This window comes from Harmonia axyridis, chromosome 1 (genome assembly GCF_914767665.1).
Source record: "Harmonia axyridis chromosome 1, icHarAxyr1.1, whole genome shotgun sequence".
NCBI lineage: Eukaryota > Metazoa > Arthropoda > Insecta > Coleoptera > Coccinellidae > Harmonia > Harmonia axyridis.
This window is the reverse complement of record NC_059501.1, coordinates 36767637-36789178: the sequence shown is the minus strand read 5'-3', so window position 1 is coordinate 36789178 and position 21542 is coordinate 36767637. Positions and strand designations below refer to the sequence as shown.

At 33.5% G+C, this 21542-nt stretch overlaps 2 protein-coding genes across 11 annotated transcripts in view; one reads left to right on the top strand and one right to left on the bottom strand.

The window, feature by feature from the left end:
- LOC123682994 (sodium channel protein 60E-like) overlaps positions 1-9317 on the top strand; it is a 222303-nt gene extending 212986 nt beyond the window's left edge. For 2 of the 3 annotated variants that reach the window (XM_045621896.1, XM_045621887.1), the window contains one exon: positions 8929-9317. In XM_045621896.1, coding sequence (XP_045477852.1) covers positions 8929-9141 — 213 coding nt within the window. In that variant the 3' untranslated portion in view covers positions 9142-9317. The remainder of the gene's footprint in view (positions 1-8928) is intronic. The other variant, XR_006747929.1, reaches the window with a different exon arrangement.
- Positions 8980-21542, bottom strand: part of LOC123682960 (phospholipase A2 inhibitor-like) — a 33649-nt gene continuing 21086 nt past the window's right edge. For 6 of the 8 annotated variants that reach the window (XR_006747927.1, XR_006747925.1, XR_006747926.1 and 3 more), the window contains one exon: positions 13530-14053. Coding sequence is in view for 1 of the 8 variants with exons in the window: in XM_045621824.1 (XP_045477780.1) it covers positions 17728-18819 (1092 nt within the window). In the remaining 7 variants the exon portion in view is untranslated. Of the gene's footprint in view, positions 9116-12528; positions 14054-15629; positions 16205-17690; positions 20302-21542 lie in introns of those variants that run through there. The other 2 variants (XR_006747928.1, XM_045621824.1) reach the window with 2 other exon arrangements.

Sequence of the window (21542 nt, the reverse complement as noted above, 5' to 3'; positions counted from 1 at the left end):
TCGCCTTCTGCTAACTGATATCTTCATGAAGATAAGGAGCTTACGCCAAATTTTCATTTCTTGTTCGAAAAAGGTTCCTTGACAGGGGTTTATATCATATGACATTTTCGTGATCTGCCAAAGTCTCATTAGGTACTTCTCTCTCCTCAGCGTTTTTGAGATCTCACCACTTTTCAGAAGGGGTGAAGGAATCTCATTCCTCTGATATTCCCGCCTTCCTTACGATAAGCGAAAATTCAAAATAGATTTTTACGTTTTTCATTTTCAATTTCATGAAAACCACATTTTCATTCTTGGACAAGACTTTTTGTATAATATTGATATCATTGACTTGGAAATATGAAAAGGACTTTCCGCAATGACGAACTGTTCAAAATGAATAATTCTGAAAACCTCATATAAATCGATGGTCGCTAGCGTAAAATAAAGCATACTTATATTTGAACTGCCGCAGCACTGAAACAGTGTAAGCCTCTCTTAACTTCACAGGAACTATGAACTTTATGCTTCATTGACTTATTTCAACGTTTGTGTAAGATGAAAATTGACGAAGCATGGTAGTAATTGTATAAAAATGGCTTTTTTATTGTGATAATATTTTACGTTTGATAGTCCTAAAAGGAACATCTTATTTCCTCCTGGAGAAAAGCAAAAAATCAGAAGAAATAGAAATTTTGTTCCAACTCATATTGAATTCGAAACATTTTTAAAATACACTGCTCAACAATTGATAGGGATCACTTACTTGTTCTAAATTTATTTCTGAAATATTCGCTACAAGATTATAAATTTAGTCAGATATCAGAGTATTTTCAATTGAAAATATGGTTCACTTGAGAAAAGAATGAAAAAATGGAAAGTTGGGGAGAAAAAAAGACTTTATTAGGAACACTCAAAATTCTGTGTTTGAATAACATAAAAATTTTATGATGAAACCACAAGAAGGCTGAAGTTTCGGTTAAGCTAGTACCTAGTTGGTCCCCCACGAGTTCGTCTCAAGCATTCTACCCTACGAGGCATACTTTCGATCAAACGATTTATAAAATTTTGGGGCAAATTCGTCCAAATATCCCGTAAAGCGTTAGAAAGGTCCTCCAGGTTATTGATCGGTTGTTATAAGGTTGGCAATTGTCTAGACATCTCAGACCAGACATGTTCGATGCAATTCATGTCTGGAGAGCGAGCTGGCCAGTCCATCCTATCAATAGCATGAGTTTCTAGCCCTTCATTAACCAGACGACTACGGTGTGGACGGGCATTATCGTCAATTAAAATGAAATTCTCGCCCACGGCAGCCGCAAACGGAACAATTATGGGTTCAATAATCATATCGTGATATCTCTGGCTGGTCATGGTGGTGTTCTGCAGAACAACCAACTCTGTGCGTTGGTTCAAACAAATGCCTCCCCATACACATATAGAACCTCCGCCAAAAGCTGTTGTGGGTACCATAAACTGTTCTGCATACCTTCGACCTCTTTCCCTCCAAGCAAGAATACGTCCATCGGAGTTGACCAAACGAAATCTAGACTCATCCGTAAATAAACATCGGCTCCAATCTTCAAGTGTCCAATTGCGGTGCTCCTCAGCATATTGCCGTCGATGAACCCGGTGTTCCCTATTCAAATGGGGATGTTGTACCCTCCTACGTGCTCTCAAACCACGAACATGTAGTCGTCGTCTTACAGTCTGGTTCGAAATTAGAACTCCTGTTGCAACTCTCAGTGATCTATTGAGCCGCGACGCCGGGTAAGTGGGATTTCTCCTAGCATTGAGGATCAAAAGACCATCTTGGGCAGCTGTTGTACTGCGCTGCCGACCTCCCCCATGAACATAAGCTACTGAGTCGTTTTGGATGAACCTATTCCAAGCCCGACTCACGACACTTTGCGAAACATTCAACCGCCGGGACACTTCTCGCTGGGACAAACCTTCCTGTATCCACCGTATGATTTAGTCCAGTTGCACAGGAGCCAAACGTCTTCTCGGCATGACTGATAAGCTGATATTGTTCTCATTTCTTCAATTATTGTCACCTTATGTGTTTGAACGAGAGAAAAAAACAGATTTAATAACAAATACCACATTGCTTTTCACTCCACCTGTAACAGCCTTCAGATAATAATCGATTTTGTGAACAAGAGCCGATGAAGTGAGGAAGACTTTGATATAATCAACTCAAAACATCTTGCTTTTTCCTTAGAGAACATATAATGTACAGATATTCACGAGATAACTTGAAAAAAATACAAATGAAGAGAAGTTCATAAGTGATCCCTAGCAATTGTTGATCAGTGTAGTATGAATTTTTGAACCCCAATTTCTTAAGAACTCTATACTAGAAAAAAAACAATTATGAAAGAGAATTTTCACGTTTCAATTGTATGAGGATTCATCTGACAATCTTTTTCTTCGCACCATTCCTGCCACTCTCAGGACACCTCAAAAAGTAATTAAATTTCAGAAATACGCCGAATGAAACCTGCAAAAAACAAGCTTGCATTTCCACAAATACCTCAAGAGAGTATGACCTACAAACGCTAATGAAGAAGAATGCTTTTGTGTATAGAACAAATTATTCTGCAGGATAATTCCCACTGCTTCGTATGATTCGAAGAGCACAGGAAATACTTTTGGCCATTAGAATGAAAAAACTTTTGTTTCAAGGGAATGTCCTGCAGATATAATTCCTGTAATATAATTGTGTGCAAGGTGAAATGAATAAAAAAATTCAAACTGTTCTCTGGAAAATGTACATACAGTATGCCTTGGCCTGCTAATTTAATATTGTTTTGACTGATATGAGGAAGTTGTTCAAATGAATTACGAACTGAATCACATTTTGATAAAAAACCTCCGCTTAGATGAGACGTTCGCAATTTTGAAGATTCTGAAAACTTGAAAAATGTAGGAATTGAAAATTTAAGTTCGACAAGGTACTGCACCTTATTACAACAAAAATGTATCCCTGCTGACGAAAAAACGTGTAGGTTTCGCTCAATAATTTGTTAGATTGTTTCAGTAATCCTTTGTTGTTGAATTGGACAATTCGTTATTTCGATTTTAAGCGAAGAATATGAATTTTTTCAATTGAATTTTACAATTTTTGAGCATTGTGTTACAGGAATTCTATTTGTAGAAAATTTCCTGAAAACAAACGTTTTTATCATTCTAATAATGCCACAAAATGATTTATGTGTTATTCGGATCATACCAACCAGTGGAAATTTTTCTACAGAATAATTTGCTCTGTGCACCTTCATCTCCTTCGTGGAGTAAAGTTATCCCTGATCCCTGCTGTAGTGTGGTGGGTTATGTACCCAGCGGTGCAGATTTGGAGAGTGACTCGAATCCCATAACGTAATCTCTCGGGCAAGCATAGAGTAGTCACTACAGTTCAGTATTATTATTTATACTTTTTACTCGTTCTCCTTGGAATATACATTCATTCTGTAAAATAGGGAATGTTCATAATATTATACCAATAATTATATTCTTACTGGTAGAGTTAGTGTTAGGTGAGGTTAGGTTACACAGAGTGTTCTTAAATTTCACAAAATCTGGCCCTGTTCAATTATACTTTCTATATGTCTGTAGTTGTGTGTCATTTATTATTGACTTTTCGACTATGTGGCTTTCTTAAATCTTTCTATTTGCTTTCCATTTGATTTCGTGTCATCATCTAATGAATTGTTTGCTGATTGATCCCCATAAATTTTGAAAGTTTGTTGCTGAACAGATCGCTGTAAAATTTTGTCATAATGTCTTCAATTTTCGAATTTTGAGCAGAGAATAATCTCAAACATCAAGGTTCGACACACTGATGACCAACTAAGTTCAATTCTATCTAGCTGGCACTCTATAGACGCAATAACTTTCAAACGGAAAGACTTGAAAACTTAGAATTTTCAGGGTAGGTTCCAATCTCAAACTCCGCAATTGTGTTTATTAATAGACATAATTCGACTAGACTTTTCGTAAATATTTTCGAAAATTTATTTTCCTTTTGATTTGGAAACTACAAATTTGATGGTGATAAAATTTTGCGTTCGTTTATAGAATAAGAGTTTGAAGCTCTACACAGAATTTAACATTGATCGAGTATCCATAATCTCAAGAAATTAAAGGAGAATATCCAAAAAAATTTCAATATATATACAGATTCGTCGTTTTTAGAGTTTGTTTCTGATATAAAAAAGAAATTTAAGATATTTTGTTCTCTAAATAATATCGAAAAAGAGACTCTTCGAGTCATATCTTAAGGGACGATCTCAGAATGTAAAGCTGAGTGAGAAAATTTTCCATGCTAGAGATGTTCTGGATGGTGTTCCTCAAGGCTCAGTCCTTGGACCGCTTTTTTTGTTTACACCAGCTAATTCACAAAGTTTATTCGATATTGTAAAGTCCATATGTACGCTGATGGCTTTGAGATCTACTACGACTTCACTGTAAGGGACTTAAATGATGCAGCAAGAATGAATGATGATCTGAATCCACTAGCGGACATCGCAGTAAAACATTCATTGAGATTGAACCTGAAGAAATCATCTGCTCTAGTATTTGGCTAGAACAAAAACAAAAAAATTGATGAAGATGATGAAGTACAAGCCAACAATAAACAATGATGTCATTCAATCTGTTGATAGTGCAAGAGACTAGATTTCGTGAACATGTGGTAAGTGTGGTTCGGAGAGCGTATGGAGCGTGGAGATTGCTGTATCCTCATAGGTCGTGCCTGCCCCTGCATACTAAAAAGGTTCTGTGCGATAATTTGGTCTTGTCACAGTTCACTTATTGTTCACCTTTGTTTGGTTTTTGTCTTGATCAAGAACCGCTGGAACGGATCCAGCGTATGCAGAACTCCTGTATCAGGTTCATTTATGGAATTAGGAAGTATTATCATGCTTCGCATAAGTTGAGGGAATTGAATTGGCTCCAATGGGGATTTGTTTTGAATTTCACTCTCTCTGTATATTTCATAACATCATTTTGAAGAGAAGCTCACCTCATCTTTTCAATAGATTGGTTTACAGAACTAACGTTCATAATATCAATATCGTAGGAATATATTGTCATATCCCCGTCACACAACGTCTACTTTTGAAAGAAGTTTCAGTTTTAACTCGTACAACGGTATTCCTGATAATTTTAAACTGTTAAATTAAATTGTTATCAAGAAAAAGATTAAGGCCTATCTTCTCGATTCATTATCAGAGCGATTTTTTGGCAGTTTGTGGGATTTGTTTATTGATATGCTGATATTTTTTTTTGATCAATTCTGTGTATTTTCTCTTCTGCATAAGTTATGTTCAAATTAACATTTTGTATACTACAAGGGTTAAGTGGTGGAGAACCATTGGGTGAACTTCCCCTTGAGATTTCTAGTGAAACAAAGACGTTTTTATTATTAGAAGCTATCAAATTTCACCTGAATTCGAAATTTACATGAAGATCAACGAATAAACGAATTGAGTTATCCGAAAATTCAGTAATGAAGCTTTTACATATCTACTTTTAGGGAGCGAACTCATTTGTTTCAAAATTTTACGGTTATTTGTAGAGAGGGTCGAAGAAATATCAATAGGTATATGATATAGAGTTTCTGCATAAGTTATGTTCAAATTAAAATTTTGTATACTACAAGGGTTAAGTGGTGGAGAACCATTGGATGAACTTCCCCTTGAGATTTCTATTGAAATAAAGACGTTATTATTATTAGAAGCTATCAAATTTCATCTGAATTTGAAATTTCTATGAAGATCAACGAATAAACGAATTGAGTTATCCGAAAATTCAGTAATGAAGCTTTTACATATCTACTTTTATTAATCGAGTATTTCTGATCTGAATATCTTTCAGGGAGCGAACTCATTTGTTTCAAATTTTTTCGGTTATTTGTAGAGAGGGTCGAAGAAATATCAATAGGTATGTGATATAAAGATGGAACACGAAAAAATTTTTTATGGATTATCGAGATCATTAGAGATCTAAAACAGTGATAAATATCATTTATACTATAAAGTTTTGACATCGGATAAATACGAACTTGAAAAAGCGAACTCCTGCTTTCACTTCAGTGCTTTCTCGATTTTTATTGTAGTACCTACCATTTTCAATTTGCAGGTTAGATGGAGGAAAAAAAAGTTGCAGGTCGTTCGAAAATTTAGATGCACGTAAGAGGTCTAAAAACATGGTGTATGCACTCGTCAATTTTTAAATGCAATGACATTCGACCAAATTGAGAATATTAGTTTTATTTCGTGGCGGCGCCGCAATGTTATACTTGGATACATTAATTAAAACCCGATCCTGGCCAATCAAAAGCGATGTGTAACCGAGTATGATCGTACAAAGTAGTGAAACAAAACACAAAACGTTTACTAGAATGAATTCAAATATTTTAAATAGAGAGAGAGTTTATTGGTGTTCTTACAATTTCAAGAATTGCTTACACTGGTCATAGCTATAATGAAAGATACAAAATGTCACAAAACTCATAAATCATAAATTACAAGAATCAGTCATAATTTGCTAATAGCTCTACCTACTAGTCCGGGAGCCAGTAACAGATATACATGACCAAGTTCCTTTCAAACGGTAATTAGTAGAATGCATCAGGTAATAGTAATAAAAAGCCTCGTGAACGTCAGCTGTGACTCTGCTGGGGGGAGAGCGGCGGCGGTCCCCCAAACACGAAGAAAAAAAATACATTCAGTCATTTCCTCCCAACTGAAAATTTGTCAAATTATAGCTAACCCAATATCTAGACGAAAAAATACAATCAGCTGGCTATAGCATGGTGGATTATACGTCAGCTGGTGCCTCAAACATGAAAAAAAAATTTTTTTCAATGACAGCTCTGACAGCGACTCTGATAATGAATCAGAGAGTGCCACACTCGCGAGAAAATGATTTTATTTGTTTCTCATTTGTAAACGTCAGTTTCCAAAAACACAATATTAATCAAGAAAGTTTATTTTATCAAGTCACTAACTTGTAAAACTGACAGTTGACTTGCAAAATTTTTACAAGTTAGTTGTATTATTTACATTAGAAAATTTTGTTTTATCGTCATATATGTTGAAAATCATGGTACAATTGTTATTTCCAGTAACACAGATTTTTTATGATGAAAGAGTTGATACTGATGATGATGAACCATCTGTTGACTCAGAAACTGCTGAACTCGAGGACTGCAGAACATTTGTACTCTCCGTACTACCAAATAATTTGCTAGACATTTCGATTTTTTTGTTGACCGAATCATCTACATAACTCATCACAATTTCGGTGCTCTTCCACCCTCCTGCACGCTTTAGTGCTAAAATATCTCCACCCGAATACGCAACCATAGTGGCTCCAGTTCTGCGGAAAGAGTGGCCGGTGTATAACTCTGGGTCTTTCAAACCTAAATATTTCGCTATTTGCTTTGGGATACCACCAATAGTGTGCTGGCCAGCATTAAGGGAAATGCACTTTCCATGTCGTTATGTCACATCGACAACATCCAAAAATCCCAAATATTGTTACAATTTTCGCCAGCAACCACTGGTCATCAGGAGCATGTAAAAGAAATTGTTCAGCCTCTTCTTTACTTAATACCTTGGCCTTTTTTGGCGTATAACGCTCATTTTTTCGTTTCAGAAACGCTATTACCTTTTGAAATCTGCAAATGACAACTAAACGTCATATTTTTCAATAAATTTTCAAAGGAAAACAAACCTGCGAACAGGGGCATTTTCTTTCATTTCCAAGCAGCTTTTCAGCATAGACCATTTCCCCCATAAAGTATTAGGGCTGAATCTAGCTGATAGTTGATTCAAGTAGACCAACAAAACATCTTCAGTTACCCCAATCACACTATTTTTGTTTTGCCACTTTTTGAACTCGTCGTATTCTCGCTCGTACCTTGAAGCTGATTTTGCAGGTAATAAACTTGAAGCTACACTACTGGCTGCCTCAATAATTTCTTTTGGTACATTCATTCTCGTTTTCGCCAAAACAAATGTAAAGAAAAATAAACAGACATGTTCATGGCAACGCTTCCATAGCTTACATAGACTTATGTCTATGATAGCTTACGACACTTGAGACAAATTATTTAGATTTTTTTGGAATTTATCTAACCTTTTTACAAATGAGAAACAAATAAAATATAAAACAATACACGCAAGGTAACGGGTTTTACAGGCTCAATGAGGTAACTGACTCGCCTGCGGCTCGTCAATTATATCCTCCATTCGCCAGTAAAAACCCTCTTACCTTGCTAGTAATGTTATATACTATTCTCCACATGTTGCACAATAATATTTAGTTACTTCTACTCTCTGATTCAGTATCAGAGTCGCTGTCAGAGCTGTCATTGAAAATATAATTTTTTTTTTCATATTATAGCCAGCTGATTGTATTTTTTGGTCTAGATATTGGGTTAGCTACAATTTGACAAATTTTCAGTTGGGAGGAAATGACTGAATGTATTTTTTTTTCTTCGTGTTTGGGGGGCTGCCGCCGCTCTCCCCCCAACCGTGTCGTATCTGACGTTTACGAGGCTTTTTATTACTATTATCTGATGCATCTCACCAAGTATCTCTCGAGAGGAAATAATCAACCAAATTTGCACCTGGCTCCCGGACTATACAGTTGATATAACGAAACTCAAATAATATTGTCAAAATTGACAAATCAAAATCTAGTCAGATACACCAGGTTTTTAGACATCTTAGATTAACGTATCTCTAGAAATGGAAGTTGCATCTTTATTTTGAAATGATTCCCTTATTGTCCTCATTTTGCAATGCAGTAGTAATGAATGAATTAGATACTTTCTTCCTTCAGTCTTGTGGAAGTCTACATTTTAATTGATAATTGAACTGTTATCTCCACCTCTTCGAAATTTCTCCCCATTCATTTTGTTCTTATTTGTTTCAGACCTTCTGCGTAGTGTCCAAGCGTTTCCGGAAGAATTACATCCATCGATTCACCGCAACCAGTTCATTTTTCTTCTTCAGTCCATTTAGTCGTGTTAGAAAAACTTGTATATATTTGAGTACGAATCAGTTCTTCGATTACATGGTTATGGCAACCATTTTACTCAACTGTGTCTTCCTTGCCATGGCTGAAACAATTGAAGAAGCTGAGTAAGTGAATATTTCCTTAAGTGAATATTTCCTTTTGCCTAATGATTTTCCATATTGGTTCAATAAAAAAAAATACATGTACACATTTGTAATGCTCATCAGCTGTTTCCATGTTATCAATTAAGATCATAGAACTATAATAACAAGGACTGGCCCTCGCGTGGCTTCTACTCGCAACGCTTTGCGGACCATCAAAGAGAGGTGTTGTGAAGGACAGAATAATTAATGGCAAAACATACGAATTGGCTATGGGAATAACGCGTTTTCAATTTTTTTCTAAAGAGAAATATTGCGTTATTCGGATGAGAATAGTATAGCTCAATATGGCTATGGGAATAACGTGCTTTTAATTATTTTTTAGAGTAAAGATTTTCATGATATCTAAAATTTCTTTCAGAAGAAGGCGAATTTCATTGAGTGCTATCTTCTGAAAGAAAATATTTTTTTATTTCTATTCCAGAATTTTTGATAGTTCAGTATGTAAGTAATATTATAGATGATTTAATTCATATTATTCAATATAATGTAGCTACAAGTGTAACTGAACTTTAGGGAATTCAAAATTTGTGATAAATAAAAATACTTACAAAAGAAAATTTCTGAAATTTTTAAAATTTCATATCTGTCTTAAGAAAAAATAGCCACAAAATTTTTGAGAAATATCCGAGGAATAGTGGGTGTTATTAGGGATGAAGGTGCTATACTTTTCCTATCAAAGGAGGACCTTTCAGCCTTACGTTCCAAAAGTATACATCTTCCTTTACTCTGGCGATGTGAAAAGTGCTGCAAAATTTATACAAGGCTTTGTTATATTATCTTTTGTCATCAAATATACAAGCACATATAAAAAAACATATAATAAATATTGATATAACAAAAATAATGATTAACATCTGACGAGGAGATTTGAATCAGGGCTTTGAAACTCGAATAACAAAAATTCCGGATCTCCGGATATACAGGGTGGCCACTTTTTCAATGGGATTGTATTGGTAACTTTTAAACCATAATAGTTAGAAGGTTGGTCAAATGGAGAAAAAGTTGCATGCATATAAGCATTATCAAGCAGTTCAAACAAATCGAGATTATCAGGGCCGGTTTTCGAGATATCATAAGAAAAGTAAATTATGTCATTTTGATTTTTCTTTTTTTCCCACTTCATTTCAAATATCATCAAAAAATGTCACAGGAATTTTTTATTTGACAGTAAATTATCCTCAATTTGACGTAATCAGATTTCGTATCCAACGTTTCGTACTCTCTGGGCCACCCTCAACCTCATTTTTTTCAATACGGACCTGCATATTTTATGAAATTTTTCGAAATAACTTTTAACGCTGAATTCAACGATATATCATACAATGTCATTCAAAGTCGATTTTCAGGTGATTTTGACCCAATTTTTTTTTTACAATTTTCTTCGGGTCGGATCTGTATTACCTTCATTTAGTTTAATTAACAACATGCAATATGCAATAAATTTCGATAAGAAAATCAACTTACCCATCTTGAACTGAATGGAACATATTAGAATCAAAGTAAGAAACCAGTATACTGGTTTCTTGGTTCTTCTTTTATAATAATCATTTAAATATTTCAATTCATAATAATTAAACGAAAGTATCATTAAATGAAAGAAAAATCAAATGATTATTCGAAAGTAAATAAAAATTAATGAAGTAAGTGTTCGAAATGTCCACCATTTTGTAAAATGCACTTTACGGTTCTGGAACCCATACTTCTTATACATTTGCTTGTTTGGTCTCCTTGAATACCTTCCAAAACATTCTCAATTTTCTCGCGAGGTATCACTATTGTTGTATTTGTCATTTGTTCCGTCGAAACAAATTACAGAATCGAAATTTATTTTGAGAGCATTACGATATAATTTTTGCAAGGCTAGGTATTCAAATTTAAAATCATTGTATCCGCGTCTCTTGACTCTTTTATTAAGAGCAGTTTTTGAAAAATTCCATTCACTGGCCTCAGTTCTCGATTTTTTTTCTGGGTTCGATTGAATTTGGGTCAGAACATTGATATCGTTAATAGACTTGTTTTTTCTTACATACACACTATTAATTTTGGATGAGGGTCAAAATCTCCTCAAAATCAACTTTGAATGACATTGTATGATATATCGTTGAATTCAGCGTTAAAAGTTATTTCGAAAAATGTCATAAAATATGCAGGTCCGTATTGAAAAAAATGAGGTTGAGGGTGGCCCAGAGAGTACGAAACGTTGGATACGAAATCTGCTTACGTCAAATTGAGAATAATTTACTGTCGAATAAAAAATTCCTGTAACATTTTTTTATAATATTTGAAATAAAGTGGGAAAAAAAGAAAAATCAAAATGACATAATTTACTTTTCTTATGATATCTCGAAAACCGGACCTGATAATCTCGATTTGTTTGAACTGCTTGATAATGCTTCTATGCATGCAACTTTTTCTCCCTTTGACCGACCTTGTAACTCTTATGGTTTAAAAGTTACCAATACAATCCCATTGAAAAAGTGGCCACCCTGTATAAAGGGTAGGAATTTGCTGTATAGTATTCATTATCATGTAGTAACCCATGTTTTCAATATCATAATTGTATGGCTCTTTCCTTCAAAATTTTGATTCCATATGGATTGACATAATAGTCTTCTGTTTTGAGGTGGTTACTACATACTACGGCTGTGACAGTAGGTTTGTATTCTTTACTCCTCATTGCCATGACCCATTTTATATAATTTCTCGGAATTTTTTGGATATATTCAATAAAATTTATGATACATAACTTCTTGTTTTCTTGACTATGATGTGTCACGTCCAACTCTTTTTTGGATCTAACAATACAATTAAAATCTGCATACGAAACAGACATATTCAAAATTGTTTATAAGGTACATAGTACTAAACTGAGCTGAAGAATTACAACAAACTCTTAATGAATCGTTAAAGAATCCATTATATCCACAAGAAAACACACACAATCAATGCACGAAACCAATGTTTTGCCATTAACTCTTCTATCCTTGTCACAATACCCCGATTTCAATGTTCTCTCTAACGACCAGTCCATACTATTCTATGTCTAAGATTGAGAGTTATTAGAATGATGAATGGATTTTGCAGATTTTTCGATTTCACTAAAAAATATTGAAAAATATTATGACAAGCTATTCCTTTTATTGTATGATATAATAATAGCAATATTCTTCAATATAGTCATAATAACTTTAATGATTCAAGAATGTATGTGTATATCATTATATTCAACAATTTTGGTATTATATTATATTCAACAACATTGGTATCAATTCAACACATTTAGAAGCATAAAATTCTGTCGAATTGGACCTTTTTACTGTTTTTGCAATGAAAGTTGAAATGTTTGAATTACCTTATGTGAAAGCCAAATCAGATTGCTCCCCATTCAGGATCCTCGGATGTTTTTAAATTAACGATTCTCATGTAGCTAAAGTTGACTAACATTGTGAACGAATTCCCAATCCAATTGTCATTGAAAAAGGACTGTATTCTGTTGATTCTGAATCTGATTTTCTTGATGAAACTCAAATTACCTCTTAGAAATATTCGTTTTCAGTTTTCTGATTATGTGTTTCATTTCGAATCAACTTCAATAGAAAAAAAAAGAAAGAATGTATATAATGACAGGATAAGTAATCATAATTGTTTCAAATCATTATTGTATAATATGTATGATAACATTTTTTCAAACGCACCACTGCAGTCAAGATACCTAGATGATGAAGGATCAATTTAAAAATGAAAGCGCATTGCAAATGTGTTCAGGAATTGAACTATTCTCATTTTTTCTTTAAAAATGAGGTACTGAAAGTTTTGTCCCCTTCACTTCATAATCTATTTCTAAATTTTCAAATTTAGAGGAAACACCACCATGTGATATTCTCGTGATCTCTCAATATCAGCCCTGAGAAGGAAGGACAAAAATAATGTGCGGTGTTCCCAGAACGATTGAATGATCAGCAGTTACAACTATTACAATAGTTCCAGTTTTTGCCGAAAGATATTAATTTACGGTCGATTTATGAATTTTCACAAAATGAGATTTTTGCCTTTTTTGTAGGTTGGTTTTAATGAATATTCTCAAAATAAATCAGTACTTTGTAGAGTATCAATTTTTTTGACAAGAAAAAGTTACTAAAATCAATATTTTTTTTCATATGTAAATAGAAAATATTAAAATACTACAATGTAGATTATTGTTCAAGTGAACTATGTGAAAACCCCATAAATTAAATCGGTGAGTTGTAAGAAGAAATATCACTTATTTCATTTGAAGTGAGTAGTCACGTGGTGGTGATGCCTCTAATATATAAGGACATAAGGTAAAACGTTTGGTATAATGAAGGGCAGGTACAAGATTTTAAAGTATTTAATTATTCAAAATAGTGAAGCGATGGTGCATTTCCCTAGTTATAGAAATTGTATTGTTATTTATCATGATACATATGCACTAATGAAAAATTCACATTTAATAATCTGGAAATGTCATGTATTCACACTCTGTATCAAATTTTCTTTTTTTTGATTCTGCAAACTGCAAAATTATTCAATGAAAATAACTGGTTCGAAGATTTCGAAATTGAAAATTAAATTTTGTTCCAGGTATATTTTTTTAGCCATTTACACGGCTGAAATGTTAGTCAAGGGTACTGCTAAAGGGTTCATATTGAACAAGTATACGTATCTCCGAAATCCATGGAATTGGCTAGATTTTGTAGTCATAACCAGTGGTTACGCCACCATCGGCATGGAGTGGGGAAATCTAGCTGGACTGAGAACCTTCAGAGTGCTCAGGGCACTCAAAACCATATCCATACTGCCCGGTAAGTACCTTTAAAGGTTGCTTGGTTGGAAAGGAAGAGGTCCTGTATTGATATCTGAAATCAGATGATCAGTATAAATAAAATTTATAAATGCTTATCGTTAATAGGTGTGTGATTAATAATTTTGACTTAATAAAAAGAGATAAAATGAACCTAATTTCCCACAAAGTATTAGAGATTTGGGAAAAAAATTATTTTTTACTCTTGTGCTAGTGGAATAGTGAGTGAGTGTGATGAAAGCAAGTTTTATATTTTCTATATTTTTACTTCCAAAAATGAGATATTAACAATTCGGGGATAACATAATGTAGTTTTGTACTCATTTCATGTTTCTCATCAAACACCTACTTTTGGTAGTAAAAAAAAAACATAGAAAGTATAAAAGTATTAAACTTGCTTTAATAAAAGTCAAGTAAAAATTAGTAATCACATGAAAAAAATCCGTCAGATGGTTCCGGAGTTTCACCCATATGAAATTTTGTTTTTCACTACATAATCGAGAAAACAATCAGATGATTTTATGTTTCTTTTTTCTGACCTTGCTAATTTCAATTAGAATTAGGTTTATTAGAGGAAATAATGTATAATACTCGTACCGAAGGCTCATTCTGCCATTCGTTCATTGAATGTTGAATTCGTGGAAGAATATCATTGCCTTTTGCACTTGTCTTATGAGTAACTATCTGATGTAACATGTAATGAAAATCCCTGAACATATCAATGATTTCAAAAATATGGATAAAATTGAAACAATGAATCGATTATTCCATTATTCTAAATTGCTCTGTTGATGATCTACAAATACCGTGAAAATTGTGTGAAGTATGAGCATCCTTACGGTACTAGAAGTCTATTTAATGGATTCGGTCCTTACTTGGCGGAAATTCATTATAAATAAAATAAAACGAAGTAATTTCCACTATGTAGTATGTATGTACATAGTGGAAATTACTTCGTTTTATTTTATTTACTAGAAGTCTATTCAAAAGTTGAAAATACAAACACCGAAAATACAGCAAAAAGTTTCTCAAAAACATCCTTTACACAGGTTCATATGACAAGTGCTTTCTTTTCGACAAATTTGACGGAAAAAAACTGCGTTGAAAAATATAGGTTGTCCCATTCAAGAAACAAAACTTTGCTCTATATCTCTATAAAGGTAATTAATTGTCATGATCTGTTACGAGTATCATATAAACCATAAAAATTACTCAAAAAACATGTTAGAATTTGTTTAATATCTGGAACAAGAACCAAGATATACCGAAATATTTGAAAAAGTCATTTTTCAGAAACGCCCTGTTGTAACTTGGGACGAATCAGAAGATATCTATTATCTGCTTTCTGATTAATTCGAAAAAAGGCTCGAAGGGCCTTTGAAGATTTTTTCTTTGTAATTCACGAGATGCTTTCAGTGAGCATCCAATTTGGGACACCGTGTGCAGTAAACTATAGAGTACCTACAGAATGACATAAGACAAACGCCGTCGGCGATGTCGGTGACCCGAGTTGGTTTTCCAAATGGAGAAAAAAAACTGGGAAGTGATTAGTTATTCGCATATTTATTAGTGTACATGAATTTGTCTTGACTAGCAGAATTGTTTAACAACACCATAAATGTAGGAAATACCTTGCGCGAGACTTGGGGAATACCCGAGTAATTAATTCTCCATGTTTCTTGAGCAATACCGCGTCCGAGTCTAGTTGAGTCTGCAAGTTGTTTATGTCCTTCATTATTTACAAAATTCGTCGTCTCCTTTTCATCAATCATTTGAAATCTATTCCTAAGCAGAACCTCCTCATGCATTGCATTTATTTAGGTGCAATACTTCGAGAATATGAAAACAGCGACAGCTTTATGAACTGTTCGAAGAACTCCCGCTTTCAAATTCCATTCCATAAACCTCGCACTAGAACTAGACTGTGTTCTGAATAACTTATTCAGTAGGTAGGTACAGTGTGTTTCGAGTTAGCGATTCACTACATCTGAGACTTATTCATTGACCTAAAACAATTCATAATAATTTTTTTCAATTTTAATTTTCCCGTTATAGTTTCTTGCAGAATAATTCATGAAGTTTTCTTTCAGCTGAATTGTTTCTTAATTCAAATACAGGGTGTATCAGTTTTAATCGTTAAAATTTAATGGGATATTCTCCTCGTTGTTCTGATTCGGAAAAATGTATATTATATACCTCTATCTCGATCCCTGAAGGAGATACAGGGTGTTGAAGTTTACAAGAGAATAGTATATTTTGCAACAAGTGGGGAAAGTCCAACTTTTCTCGCGAGTGTGGAAGTTTGTGGCACGAGCCTGAAAGGCGAGTGCCGCAAACACACGAACGATAAAAGGACTTTCTCCAAATGTTGCACACTATACTTTTCCTACAACTGCACAAATTTCAATAATTCAAGTAATGGACTTGATTCAAATCAAAATGGCCATCGTTGACAGTATGTGCTAATTTATTGCGTTTCTAAAGAAACGACTCAAATGCCCAATTTCATTCTTTCAGTCTACCAAGCGAGGTGTGGGCAAAGTGCCGTGGGGAATAATATTTCCCACAGTATGAGCAATACATAGTTTTGGAATTGAGTAAACTGTGGAGAATACGCTAATTTTCATAGCAGTTGTAGGAGAAATCATTTTTATGCAATAGCTTCCATAAAAAAGCTTGAACTGAAACAAAATTTTGCATGCCTACCCTTCTCCCTAAGGGCGATTTTATGAAGATATTTTCGATTTTCGGGAACATCAGTGGCTTGCCATTCGGTCACTTCTCAAGTACTCCGAAGAAAAAAGTATACCGCTGTTTTTGTGAAGGAATGAATGAAGCAATATTGAGTTGCTTGTTCAATTTGGAGAATAATTTGCTTTTACAGAACAAAATTTGAAATTCCAGATCCGAATCAGAATTTGTGAAAACACTCAGACAGGTCGACTTTTTATGACAGGGAACATAATCTGGGATACAAAGCTTGTTTCTACTGGCAACCCCATCAGGAATTTTAATAGGGAACGTGGGTAGTTTTGTAGCACAAATGTATGCATGGATTCAAATTTGTATGAACCTGCAGTTTGTGTTCTATTGAGTTATTGAGGGTGAACACTTTTAAATGAGATACCCTGTAGGTATTAAGTTGAGATTTGTTAAGTTAATATAAAGTTAAAATTTCAATCGAATCGAAATTTCATTTTGATGGCGTCATCAGAATTATGGACAATTCAGGCAGAATATCAGAAAAAAAAACGAGGAAAGCACTGACGTGAAGTTAGGAGCTTTTAAGCTCTCGTCATGCATGCACCAATTGCACTTTTGGAGACTACAAAAACGTAATGTACTCAGGTATTATGTGATATCATAGGTATTATGTGATATCCAAAGATGCAATTGGCGCAGGAATGGATGTGTGCCCAAAAGCTCCTGATACATCAGAATATTTCGTTGCTTTAAGCATTTTCCAATTAAAAAAAATTCAGTCTAGAGGACAAATAATTCAGTAATGCAACTTTCTTGAGATTTGACTTAATATTCTATAATTTTTTGGTTTGATTGCAAAACAATATTTTTCAAATAAAGTATTGGAGACAAATATAATAAAATAAAGAAATATATAAATAATGATTTAAATCTCCATATTTCCTGGAGTATTTCCAAATGTATAATATAAATATCGTTACTCAACTCACCACACTATTTTGCTGGTAGATCCACATAATAGTATTATCAGGATAAATTCGCACACTCATCATCAACAGGAATTTTGAGATTCTTTAATTTTCCCAAGTAAGATTCAGTTATTTCAGAACTCAGTATCTCCAAACAAATATTATCACTATTATCATAAATACATTTTGGGATATTATGCCTTTTGCAATACCCACCATTCAGCGAGGTAACATTCCATTGGCGCATCCAGTCCTCTATTTGATTCAAACATGGACATATCCATGGATTTCCTGTTAATTCCAGAGCATTTACTTTAATTTTCTTCAAAAAATCATGAGATAGGAAATTTAAGAAATTAGCATTCAATCGAAGCATATGAACTTGGAAATTGTTTGGTATTATGTTCGCATCCAAGAGGGCAATCCGATTGTGTCTGAGACTCACAATTTCCATATTTGTCAAACCATAGAAAGTCTTTTTTCCAATATGATTTATCTGATTGTAATCGAGAAATAGATCTTTCAGATTTGGCGTAGACAAAAACGTGAAATTATCAATTTTTTTTATTGAGTTATAGCTCAAATCTATTAAAGTTAAATTGGGGTTGTCCGAAAACCAATCATTCTCAATACTGCTTAGTTTATTTGATGATAGTATAACCTGCTTGAGTGAAGTCATATGAAGAAAAGTATGGATTTGTATATAAGATATTTCGTTGTGAGATAAATCCAAATCTTCCAAATTGAGCAAATCATTGAAAATACCAGCTGAAATTGATGTTAAGTTTCCATGGTTTATGTGAATGATACGAAGTTTAGGCAGATTCTCCAATGCCCTCAAAGATATATTTTTTATATTACATCCAGTGAATGATAATTCCATCAATTGGGGTAAATCATATACTGCGTGGTCCCCAAGTTCAGGTATAATCTGATCAACAACAGACAGATGGTATACAACTACATCAAAATTTTTCGGTTCAAAACATCCAGAAAAATTGTTCTTAGTATACATCTTTAAATAGGGCACTATCGATTTGGGTGTTACAAAAACTGATATTTTCTTGAAAAAATTACACTCGTAGCACTGTCTGCCGACGGAGAGATACGATATTATCAATAAAACACTGCAAGTCACATATTGCTTCATTTTGGAGGGTATACCGATAATATGGATTGGTATGAATATAAAATTCAATCTTTGTGCTTTCAGTCAATTCGTTTGAACTGATCAGTTGAAATTTTGGCATTTACTCGATATTACTCATTGGACAGTAAGTTGGTGAAATCTCCAATGATAATAGAGAGAGTATCAGCTTGCATCATGAATCTATTTCTGTCTTATCATGAAAATGATAACCCTTGTGGTTTACATTTCACACAAAAAATGACATAAAGAGATGCATTATTATAATATGATTCATTAAATTCAAATAGTTATTTGTGCAACCAGTTGGGAAAAGTATCATCTTTCGTAATGAGCTTATTTCTGCAAGAAGTCCTCTATGGTTCTATTGAATTCACCTCCAGTTCATTTCAGACATCTTCATTCCTCACTCGGTCCATTATTGTTATTCCCTTTATTCCCCTCAAAAATTTCATCTCCATTGTCTGTATGTTACTTTTAATTTTTTTTGTTGTACTAAAATTCGATTATTTGAAAGTGAAATTATTAAATACACAGCTGTTATAAATTGTTTGCTTTGGTGTATTGATTTGAAAATTTTCTTCTGTGGTATTCACACATGTGGAATATTCATTTTGATTTCTCGGACTCGAGGATCGTAAGGAATTAATTCTCATTAAGATTCTCATGATGTTCATGGTCAATTTGAAGATAGGGTTTAATTGAAAAAGATGATGAGTATCCCGTTATCTTTATAAGCTGTTGTTCACTTACTGCTTTTGCTGATTGAGACACTGTACTAGCGCGATTTGAATGATTGGTAATTTAATTATTTGTGATGTCGAGTCCAATTTTAGTGACAGAATTTTTGGTCCAAGTAGAAATCATATTGATACCTAATGGAACATTTTTATACCAACCTTTAGAATTTGTGTTTTCCAGAAAGGATTTGGAGTTGAAAAAAGTCGATCGGATGTTATGTGTTCATTTCTTTTTTGTAAGAGATATTTCAATAATCTAACGGGGCAAATACTTTCATCCATTTCATTTTTTACTAACCATCTGCTGTGGGTCAATTTTTTCGATCCACCTTGTGCAGTTTTCGAAAATATTGAATTATATTCGAATCTATTTTTTGGAATTCCATCGTGGTTTTCTTCCTCTTTGAAATGGTATATTTTACAGTTTACAGCTTCTCCTCCCCTCCAAACTAATTCATAAGAAGCTATATGAAAAAATCTTTTTTGTAGTCCTTCTGGTTCTTCTGCATTTTCAGTATATCTTTCTTGTCCAATGCTACAGAACATACCTTCCTTTTCGCTGTAATAGCTTGTAATTCTTTCCGTTTAATATTTCTCGCATCACGAGCTTCTTTAAAAGTTATGTCGACAAAAGGATTTAATTTAATATTGTACTCACAGAAATATTTTTCTTGTACCATCTTCGCAGTCGAATTCATAATTGATTTGACCGCATATTCTTTATAATCATCTCCATTTTTTTTTTCATATTACAATATGATAAAGAAAAATGGAGATGATTATAAAGAATATGCGGTCAAATCAATTATGAATTCCTTAATAAATATCTGTTACTTCGTGTAATGGAATTATTTCGGACAATTCATACTTTCGAACTCGACAGAACTCCATAAATTGTCTCCAGATTGAAGCTTTTGTGTTTTTTGTAGATTGCGGTATAGATTTCCCGATATTTGTCGTAATTTGCTCTGTCGAAACTTCACCAAAACGATTCATCTTTTGGGTTTTCATATCAACAAAGTTGAATAATTACCACACCGATTCAAAAAAAGCACTATATGTTTAAAATTAAAAAATCTGACAGACTAATTGACTGTTTTACTAGATATTGAGGAAGAGGATTTTTTATCCGATAAAAAAGATTAAAGAATGCACCTTTTTTATCGATGTCAAAGTGACAATAACATTTCCAGGTATATGACATTTTAACATTGGAATTAATTTATCACATATAAATAATTCTAAATAAATTCTTCCGAAGTGTCCTCAAAATCGTATGAATTCTTCCTAATTTTTTCATCCAAATACGGAAGTATCCGGTTGCCAGTATGGTAACTTTTTATGGAATAAATGTTCATGAATTCTGTGAAAAATTCATAAAATTCAGATTCTGAATTGTCTTCCAGACTTAGAAATAATTTGAAATTTTCACAAATGACCGCAATCTTATAAATTCAACTGTTTTCAAGCTATAAGAGGAGATTGGAAAATGGCGTGAAATGAAAAGTTCTCTTGAGATTACCAACTTCCTTTCTCAGGCTTACATGGCGATTTTCAAGCACAATATTTTTCTTGATTTTTTGGTTTTTTTCGGTATTTGATGTCGAACTTTTGAACGGAGTATATACCTCTCGTTCGATCTAATACAGAAAAAAATCACAAAGGCGTTCTGAAGAATTACAAGCGAATCGGCACACGAAATTCCATTCGCGACACCAAATTCCAATTTTCGATCGACAGAATCAATAATTCTAATATACAACAAAACATAAAAACTCGTGTGATGCACCTGTCAAATAAATGAGCACCAATGAACCGATCTCGTTCAAATTCTCATAACTTTACTATGCACACATAGCCAAAATTCTTGGACCCCCTTATGTTTTCTCGAAATGAGATATTATATTTTTAGTCATAAAGTCACAAAGTTGATTTAATTTGGTTGTGCAATCTATTCAATGACTGAATTTAATTTCAACTGAACAA